At 37.6% G+C, this 10,882-nt stretch overlaps 1 protein-coding gene across 1 annotated transcript; it reads left to right on the top strand.

Annotated features, from left to right (window-relative positions):
- On the top strand, positions 1–5,346 carry LOC130712427 (putative F-box protein At1g65770). The gene is made up of 3 exons (XM_057562264.1): positions 1–98; positions 3,360–4,682; positions 4,979–5,346. The coding sequence occupies exons 1-2, from the start codon at positions 1–3 to the stop codon at positions 4,672–4,674; spliced, it is 1,413 nt and encodes a 470-aa protein (XP_057418247.1). The 3' UTR covers positions 4,675–4,682; positions 4,979–5,346.
- Positions 5,347–10,882: the final 5,536 nt, after the last annotated feature.

Below are 10,882 nucleotides of genomic sequence, written 5' to 3'. Positions count from 1 at the left end.
ATGGAAAAGGATAATGTAGAAGATGAGAAGGAATGGAAAAGAATGGAGAGTTTGAGGGTGAGGTTGAGGAAGAGGGATGAGGTTGAGGAAGAGGGATGGTTGTAGAGGGAGAGGGAAGAGGTGGGGGTTTAAAATGAATGATGGTATTTTGGGTTTTAAATTATTGGATATTGTGAGATTTTGGTTGGGTAGGATATTAAATTTAATTCCTGTGGGTGAAAGATTACATTGAGTCCACGTATAATTTACTCTTTAGCCCAATAAGGAGATCCTCCGTAGTTTTATACATCTCCTTTGCCCCAACAAGATCCCATGTAGTTCTAAGTACCTCCTTTGGCCCAGTGGCGGAGCCATCGCCCGCGACCCTGGGCACTTGCCCGGGTTCCTTGGCATGACTCTGTCTGCAGATGTGGGCAGGGCCTCTATTCAGGGGCACCTTTGATGGGCATTTTGAGGGGTAGAGAGAGGCAGTCTGGTGAAGCCAAAGGGTGGAAACCAGAAAGAAGGAGAAAGACGAAAGTGGGAGAGGGAGAAAATCGCACAAAACTGACCTGGTAGTCGACGGTTGTTGATGATGATAAACAGTGACGAAGGGTAAAAGAAAGGGTAAATAATATGAGTTTGGTAATTGACTATTCTTAAAAAAGTTTGGGGGCCCTCGTTTGTTTTTTAAGTGGGCTGTGTGTGTTGTACCAAAAACAAAGTGGGCTGTTTTGTTTCTTTCAAAACATTTTAAAAATGGGTAAACAAAAACACAAGAACTGGGTAAATATTTTAAACGTGTTTAGTTTTGAAAAGAAAAAAAAACTAATATTTAGTTAATATATATTGTAAAAAGTGTGGCAATTTTTTTTTTCCTTTGGCCCCCCGTCTCCACGGGGGAAAGGAGTCTCACATGACTAATCTGGCTTGTGATACGGTAGTAATGTCCCTGACCACAAAGATATTATTTTTTATCTCAGAGGGAATCGAACGCGGGCCAGAAGCCTAGGAGAAATCTCTTAAGGAAATGCACTTCACCACTTGTGGTTAAAGTGTTGCCATTTTTTTTTGGTTAAAGTGTTGCCATTTGTAATCATGTTCTATCTTTCAATATTTTTTAAAAAAGACACGTAACTTTATTCTATTAAAAAAAAACTAAGTCAACGTTTTAAATTATGTTTGGTAGCATGTTTAAAAATCATATAATTAGTATAGATTATTATTACTACTTTACAAAGTATATTAAAAATATTAAAGTAATATAAAATAGTCATTTCTTTTAATATATTATATATGTTGTTAAAAATAATATTTTAGTTATCACATGCCAGTTTGAGTATGTTAACGTTTCGAGCAATCATTATAACTATCACGCCGCAACCATACCTGCAACCGATACCGCAACTTAAAACCTAAGTCTAACATCAGATGTGACAGTTAGACTTAGGCTTAACCTTGCACAGGCTCCACAAAAATCTTGGCTCCGCAACTACTTTGGCCCAACAACTCTATCATTCATGATGAATTTTGGAAGAGTCTTCATAAAGGCAAGATTGCTCTTCCAAAGGTTTTCCTAAACGATATTGTTGAAACTGAATCAGCTCCTCATGTCTTTAAATATTTTTTACTGTATTTCTTCTTTTTATCGCCCTTGTTAAAAAAAAATATCACGTTTTTTTTCCAAAACTATTACGTTATGATCACCCCAAACTTATGAGGGATTAGTTTTCTTTGTCGTGGGCTTGTAGCCCCTTTGTTAATAAAAAAAAACTATCACGTTCTATAACCAAAATAATTGCACCCCCTTTATGCCAATATCCTTTTCATGTTAGGCAGGAAATTAGGAAAAAAAAGTATCGAAAACTTCCTCATTGGTCAGGTGACTATTGTAAATAAATCCCGTAAATGGTGGCACTAATTAGACCAAGTCAATTTTAAAACTAAAACGAGTAATGATTCATAGACATCTAAATAGTAGAAACACCCCAAACACCCCTTTTTCCTGCGGATTTGACCAAATAATACACTGAACTAACCACCTAAATACACATGACTAACCATAAAGCACATAACCGTGTAAAGTTGAAATTCCTAAATTAGGGATTTGGCCAAATAATACACTGAACTAACCACCTAAATACACATGACTAACCATAAAGCACAGAACCGTGTAAAGTTGAAATTCCTAAATTAAGGATTTGGCCAAATAATGCACTGAACTAACCACCTAAATACACATGACTAACCATAAAGCACAGAACCGTGTAAAATTGAATTTATGAATTTCAACTAAGTTTACACGGTTATGTGCTTAATGGTTAGTCATGTGTATTTAGGTGGTTAGTTCAGTGTATTATTTGGCCAAATCCGCAGGAAAAAGGAGTGTTTGGGGTGTTTCTACTATTTAGATGTCTATGAATCATTTTTCTTTTAAAACAAAGTAATAATTAAAACAGTAAATAATCACTGCAAAACTCATTCGCCAACTGGGATATCTCTTTTCTTCACACTCCCATTTTCGGATTTTCAAGCTTCAAATTATTTTAAAATTTTACATTCCAAAATTAATTCGTGATTTGCAGTAACTCCCCACTTTTGAGTGAGAAAAATAAAGTTTCCGAAAAATGTTTTAAGTGGGGTGACATTTCTAATGAGTGGGATGTAGGGATGTCAAAATTACCCACACCCGCGGATGTCCGCGTATAAAAACTTGCTATGGATAAAATTACCCACACCCACGAGTATCCACAGATTTATTAAATGAATATTTTCACTATCCATTTATTAATATGGCGGGTACGGATATTGATGTATCCATGCCCATGGATACCCACCCGATATATAAAATACTAAAATATTATATATATATATAGATATATATATATATATATATCTATATATATATATAGAGAGAGAGGATGTATGAAATTGTGTTTGAGATATTGTTCTCCTTCAAGTAAACTTATACAATGGTAATGGTAAGAAGAAACCTTTAAACCAAAAAAAAGGGTAGAAAAGAAGTATTTTTCTTCACACATTGATTGACCGTATAGTCCAATCTTAAATATTATTTTTAATATAATTTTCTTTTGAACAAATATATGTGAATCTATTTATGTTCATGGTGTCGGGTGCCCATAGATATCCACAGATATTTTAAAATCTGGTTAAAACTCACTTAATGGATATCCATGTAGGTATGAAGCGGGTACGAGTATAAACTTTTACATGCGGGGCAGGCGGTGGGTATATACTATCCATGTCCACCCGTACCCATTGACATCTCTAGTGGGGTGTTAAATCCAATCATCCAGGATATCTCTTTTCTTCAACATAAAATAATTAAATTTATAAATTAAAAATGTAACATATTCAAGTCTTGATGACTTTTTTTTTCCTTTATCCCAGGTTTCATTGGCACCGCACCTTCTTCACTCGTTGCAACACTTCAAAGCCACACACAGAGAGCAAGTTCATTCATTCATTCCTCTGTTCTTGTTCTTCTTCAAAGTCAACACCACCACCACACGCGTCTTTTCATCCGCCATGGACGAAAAAGTACCCTGGTCTGAACTCCTCCCCACAGAACTCTGGCCCAAGATCGGAAAATCCCTCGACAACCACATCGACGTTCTCCGATTCCGCAGCGTCTGCATTTCCTGCCGATCTTCCATCCCTCCTTCTCTTCCAAACTCTCCCTCCTTCCCTCTCCAAATCCCTCACCCCATGAACAATTCCACTGACACCTTCCTCATCCAATCCACCATCTACCGCATCGAACCAGGTCACGCAACTTCAAACCCCAATTCCAAAGGCTGGTTGATCAAGGTTGAGGAATCGAAGAATCGTCCCTTGGTTTTGCTTAGTCCAATCTCCGACCGCAAAATCTTCTACCCTCTTGCCACTTCTCAGATGCTCTGGAACTTAATCGACCACCGTGTCATTGAGGTTTGCAAATCGTACACCATCAAAACCTCTGGGAGATTCTCCTCCGCTGTGAATAAAGTTGTCTTGTTTCCTAACAATCCATGGATCAGCGTTGACGATTGCGTCGCTTGTTGCATTTTTCTAAATGGGAAATTAGGGTTTATGAAAATTAGGGGTGACAATGAGAATGAGAATGAGAATGACAAGTGGGTGCTTGTGGATGACAAGAATTTCTACTATGATGATGTGATTGTGTTCAAGGGACAGTTTTATGTGACTGATAAGTGGGGGACTATTTCATGGGTTGACACTTCTTCATTGAAGCTGATTCAGTTTTCCCCTCCTTTGTGTGGGTTTGGGAACAGGAAGCATTTGGTGGAGTCAAATGGGAGTCTCTATGTTGTTGATAGGTTCTGCGGGGAAGGCGAACCGAGGAGAAGAAACTATGTTGGACGGTTAGAGGCTGTTGTGGAACATTTCAAAGTTTATAAGTTGGATGAAGAGTGGGGAACATGGGTTGATGTTAAGGATTTGAGGGATAGAGCGTTTGTTTTGGGTAATAGTTGCAGTTTTTCTGTTGCAGCTAAGGAGTTGATTGGATATCAAGGGAACTGTATCTACTTCATTGATATTTTCGATGTTCGAGTGTTCAACTTAGAGGATCAAAGCATCATTACCATTGACTTTGATCCTTTTCTTGAGAAGTATTTTTGGCACCCATCTTGGCTCACCATTGCAGGACATAACCAACTTCGCATTAATTGAGTTTGAAGGTATATATTCTTCAATTTCTCTTCCTATATCAGCTTAATTCTGACACACAGAAGCTACTCACAATAGCTTCTTCCCAGAATTGATTATGGATTTAGAATCAATTATAGAAGGATTTCCAAATATGTACTTAGTAATGTGACTTGCATCTTACCATATGAGTTATGACCATAACTTGGTTCTTAACGGGGTGATTCATTGCTTACTAATAATGCTTCATTCAATCCAAACTTAGAGAGTATTTGCTTATCATAATTGGATATTCTAGTGGACCAACCCTTGCTATTTGCGTACGTAGGGATACTTTTTGTGGTCAAAACAGTTACAAGCTTCCATATGAAGGACACCTCTCCCTGAAGAAGTACAGAGTGCAGTCACTTGTCCCTAATAGGTGCAAAAATGGAAAGTTAATCTTGATTTGTAGAAAAGTGGCTTTCCTATCTGTGTAATTATTGGTTCATTTGCTAAATGATCAGTGTCACACGATGGCGGACATGAAAAGCTTGACTTCATGGGATCTGCCAATTCCACTTTGTAACAAGGAAAGAATCAAGAACATATGTGTGATATTTGACTATTTGTGGCACTGACAGTAGCATATAATTAGATTGGGTTTTGTAGTTCAAGGATGGGAGCGTATGTAAATCAATCAGTTATCTTCTACTCCCTCCGTTCCTTATTAACTGTCAACTTTTAAGAATTTTTTTTTGTTTCTATATAACTGTCCACTTAGAGTTTCAAGAGAGCATTAATGAATGTTTTTCCAAGAAATGCCCTTACATAATCAATAAATGAAGAAAGATAAAATACATTCTAAAGGGTGATATAGAAAAATAAATAATACTTTTATGAAAATTAACACAATTAATTGCTTTTCTTAATTTGTGTGAACCTTCCCTTCCTGGACAGATAAATAGGAACGTAGGAAGTACTTGTTCTCTTACTGCAGTCAAACATGTTTCTGTCTTGGGTGAGAATTTAATTCTCAATTCATGTTTTTTTTTATAAGGAAAAAAATGCATTAAAATGACTACAGGGCTACTCCAACCCTTAATAGTTAATACAAGGCTTAAATAAGTTTTTGGTCCCTAACCTTTACCAAATGCCTGGTTTTCGTCCCTCGTCGGAGCAAAGGTGGGTTTTAGTCCCTAACCTTTAACACAAAATTTGGTTTTGGTCCCTCCGAAGCTCTAGGTCAACGCCGGAGCTCCGGTGGCCCATGTGGCGTAGCCACGTCAGCTCAATGGGGTGACGTGGAATTTTTTCCTTTTCATTTTAAATATTAAAAAAAAACATAAAAAAAAGCATAATCAAATAAAAAACTCTCAACCTCCTCTTCTTCTTCTGCTCCTCACCAATCACACTCAAAACCCCATAGCCAAAAGCTTAAACCCAGAATGCAACCCTACCTCCTCCTTCTTCTTCTCCTTCCCTCTCACAACTGCAGTAACAACAGAATGCAACCTCACTGTCACACTTCTCATCCAAACCCTGTATTGAAGAGTGAAGACAAAGATCCAACCCCAATCCACCAACAACCCTCTCAACTCAAGAGCAATCCAGAAAACCCAGAAACTATGAAGAAGAAGAACAGTAGTAGCAATTACAAGCCAAAAAACAGCATACACAAGCCAAATCTCATTTTTCCTCATTAATGGAAGAAGAAACAAGATGAATCAGATCAGAAATTAGAGAACCCTCACCGCAACCCAAACCTTGCTCTCGCCTCTGTCATGAAACTCAAACGTCACCACCGCATCACACCACCTCCGCTAACCATCTCGCCTCTGTCATGAAACCCAAAAAGCTATAATTGGGACTTCAACGCGAAAAGGAAATATCAGATCCTCTTCTTCACACGAACATGAGTGGTGATTGTGAATATAAACTCGTTTTTATTTTACAGCGCGCATGAACTCAGCAAAGTAAAGGTAAATTGAGTGAACTTTGAAGCTAATTATTATTCTATTTATTTTTAATTATCGGTGCAGTATAGAGGAAAAAGATAAAGGAGAATAGGAGATATAATTAATTAAGAAAAGAAATATTATTGTTTTTATTATGTTTTTTTTAATATTTTAAATGAAAAGGAAAAAAAATTCCACGTCAGCCCATTAAACTTACGTGGTCATGCCACATGGGTTACCGGAGCCCCGGCGTTGACCCAGAGCTCCGGAGGGACCAAAACCAAATCTTGTGGCAAAGGTTAGGGACTAAAACCCACCTTTGCTCTGACGAGGGACGAAAACCAAGTATTTAGTAAATGTTAGGGACCAAAAACTTATTTAAGCCTTAATACAAAGCGAAAGATAAAGAAAATGAAAAGAACAAGAAACCAAGAATTATTAGCAACTACCCACCCACAATTACAACAACAAAATTCTGTGCTGCTAACCGACACAAGCAGCAAGAAAAGTGTTGGTGGCCAAAAGAGGGAACACCAAACTCACCACAAAAACCCACACTAATTCCCTGATTCCAATATCACGCAAAACGTGATCCTTCCCACTACTAAAGCCAACGAAATCAGCAAACAAGGAGCCAACGACAGCAACACAAAAAAAGAGCTCCATATTCTTCCAGCAATATATAGAAGAGTGAATCACCATTTTGGTCCCTAATAATGTTGGGGTCGGTCATAGTAGTCCCTTGAATTCAGAAATGATTCAAAAAATCCCTGAAAGTGTTGACGTCGATCGTAGTAGTCCCTATATAAGTTTAGCCGTTAGTCCCTTGGACGGAAAATGCCCATGTGTCAAGTTATGTGCCACGTGGGTTTCAATTTGGTCCCAAACATTATCAATTTAGTCTCTATGGTTAAAAAAATCAATTAAAAAAAACTAAAAAAAAGCAATTATCCTCTCCATAACCATCATTATCCTCTTTCTTTCTTCCCAGCAACATCAACCTTCATAGCCGATCATTATCCTCTCCATCTTCATCAAAAAAACTCTAGCGTTCTTCATATGCAGCAAAATCTTTGGTGTTCATGAAGCTTTTCCCAACCCCATTGTTATCAAAACACATCTCCCAACTTTCAAAAACCCCAACCCCATCACTGAAAACCCTTTTCCCCCAAATCTGATGAGAAACTCAGAAATTTCTCAACAGAACCCAGAAAATGTTTAATGGAAACAAAGTAAACCCCAAGAGGAGAAGAAATCAGAGAGAAACAACGACGAAACCCAAACCCCAAATTCATCAACCCAAAATCAGAGAGAAACACAGTCCCCATATTTGCTTCTTTCCTGTTTGTGGACAAGATGCATAACACCTGTGTTTAGCCTTCAAATATTGCAAATTATAGGTTCGAAAGACAGATTGACAGAAGATATCATTGTTTTTATCAAATAAACAAACAGAGAACCGCTAGAAAGTATTAGAATGATTGAGGCTAACCCCTGCAAAGTATCTAAGGACTTCAACTCATAAAATTCAAAGAGATTAGTTATCTTATAGTGTAATCTGTAAGTTATGTATCAGAAGATTAAAAAATGTTGAAAAATGAAAGCAACAACAAAAGGGTCTGATGTCTTAACAAGTTTAGTAATGACTGCCTAAGATGAATTCATAACATACAGTTAGCCTTTCTCCTTTCTATACAGATAGCTTCCAACAGTGATAGTATATCCCTTTAAATCTAATGAAACGGCAACATGCAGACACAAAACATTATTTCAATTGTTGAGTTCAATACTTGCCGGAACCGATTCTGTTGAAGGCGAAACATAGCATCATCATCATGTGGAAGATGTGGTCGAGAGCTTCGTGAAATTGGCTTCCTTTTTCAGAAGCTCGTCGGAGAAGACGTCGGTGGCGCGGTTGCCGGAGTCACGGTAGCCGATCATCAAATTGGTTGAGGGGTTTCGAAGCTGGATTCGAGGGGAGTCCATTCGTGGTGTTATTTTCGTCATTGGCGATCAGATGACGTCAGAATCGAGTACAGAAGGTGACAGCGGTGGCGGCTCCGTTTCTCCTCTGTTCTACGTCGCTTCTTGTCGTTCCTGAAGGTGGTGGTGCTCGCGTTGGGCCAACAAGAGAGATGGTGGAGGCTGTGCGTGAAGGAGGAGGCATAAGGTGGGGGCAGCATGTTCTTGAGGAGGCATAAGGTTTTGGTTGTTCTTGAGGTTGAAGATAAGGTGAAGAGGAGGATTAGTAATTAATATTTTGTTATTTTTTTTAATTTTAATTAAATTTAATTAGGATTTTCTATTTTTATTTTCTTAACTTATAACTTTAATTAAATTTAATTATCTGTTAGGGACTAAATTGATAATGTCGGGGATTAAATTGAAACCTACGTGGCACATATCGTGACACATGGGCATTTTCCGTCCTAGAGACTAACGACCAAACATAGATAGGGACTACTATGACCGACCCCAACATTATTAAGGACCAAAATGGTGATTCACTCTATATAGGAATTGTAAGGCTTCCAACGTCCAAGGCATTACACGCAGCAGTAGAATAACTAAACCCTGTCATTCTATCCGCTCTAAAACCAGTGGAATATCCACAGCCTCGCCTCTGAAAACAATATCATTCCTCAACAGTCAAATCGACCACACAGCATCACGAGGAACCATTGGTAGCGCCGTTATCACCCGCAAGCAACCATGCCAAATATGCAACGCCACCCGAGCATGAGAACGCAAGGTGAGCACACGATCCAGTAAATCAGTTGGTGCAATAATATTCAAGGAATTTCTGTACATAAAATTCAGTAACCCCCTCATCCCATTGGAGAAAAGCTTATGGAAGAAAGTGCTCTTAGCAGCCAAGATAAGAGAATTGATATGCAGGGTTTTAACACTAACAACAATACCTGCAGAGCCATCCATGGTTGAATCATTGTTGTTTACACCTGAAGACAACTCTTCAACCGTCTCATCATCTTGATTCTGGAAGAGGATTAAATTTCTAGGTTTAAGTTTATTTCTTGGTTTTGTGATTTTGGGTTGAAAATTTTGGTTTTTGGAAGGGAAAAATGGCTGGGGTGAGGGAGAGCGTGAGAGAGGATGATGGTGGGAAGAAGAAGGGTGAAGAAGATGAAGATGGAGAGAAAAAGAATTTATTTTCAATCATAGGGACTAAATTGAACCCTTCTCAAACATTCCTAATGTTCACATGCCCACATCAGCTCTGGCTTAAAAAAAAAATTTTCAATTCAGCTTCCCGTTAACGTCCGTCACTTTTTTTTAACCCACAACACAAACTACAGTGATAAAACCACTCACTACCGTGATTAGGGCATAGTGGCACCTTGTTCACCAAAAACAAAACTCCTCTCGCTGACAGCAACGACTCGGCAAATGGAAGAGAATAACGAAAGAATTTCACTACCGCTACCTCCAGTGCCACCACCGCTATGTGCTACCGAAGACGACTTCATGGACATCTTGTCACGCCTCTCGTTGAAGTCAGTGCTACGTTTCAAGTATGTGTATGCGTTATGGACTATCCCATCTCTGACACCCTGAGCTATTTCACATCTCTAAATGCCAAATGTGGCTTTCATGAATTATGAACTAAGAGTAAACCAAACACTTTTAATATGTAAGCTTATGTAAATTTTTAACAAAACAATATATTTTCATTATATTGATAAGAGAACAATGATCACCCTTAAATTAAATATCACGTGATATCCAAAACAAAGGTACATGAGCGCATGGACGAACCAAAGTATAATATAAATGGGATAAAAGAGTGTTACGTTTGTGTTCATAAAATCTTTTATACTATCTTTTTCACTTAGTCATCGTTGATTTTACTCAATGTAAAATTTTGGCCCCTACCTATTTTTCCTGGTTCCGTTTGTGCATGAGTGTTAGCTTTGATTTGCATGCACTGGCTGATTGATGGTGTAATTATGCAGCCTAATCAATAACTAGTTAGTAGCCCGTGCAATGTACGGGTTTTTTATGTATTTTAAATTTAATGTATTTCAATTACTTTTTTATTTATTTGTGTGAGAACCTCTACATTAAAAATTAAATTGATATTTAGAAAATTATTATATTCAATGATATATTAATTTGTCATCTAATTAAATTTCATTAATTTGTCATGTCATGATTAATTAAATTTAAATTTAAAAATATTTAAAATAAAAAAGAAGAGATGTGATTGAATGCATATGTAAAACTACGCTATCAATACATCTAAATTAAATTCTAAAACAAATTAAACCGCATAC

This window comes from Lotus japonicus, chromosome 4 (assembly GCF_012489685.1).
Source record: "Lotus japonicus ecotype B-129 chromosome 4, LjGifu_v1.2".
Lineage (NCBI taxonomy): Eukaryota > Viridiplantae > Streptophyta > Magnoliopsida > Fabales > Fabaceae > Lotus > Lotus japonicus.
The sequence above is the reverse complement of the archived record's forward strand: the minus strand, read 5'-3'. Positions and strand labels throughout refer to the sequence as shown.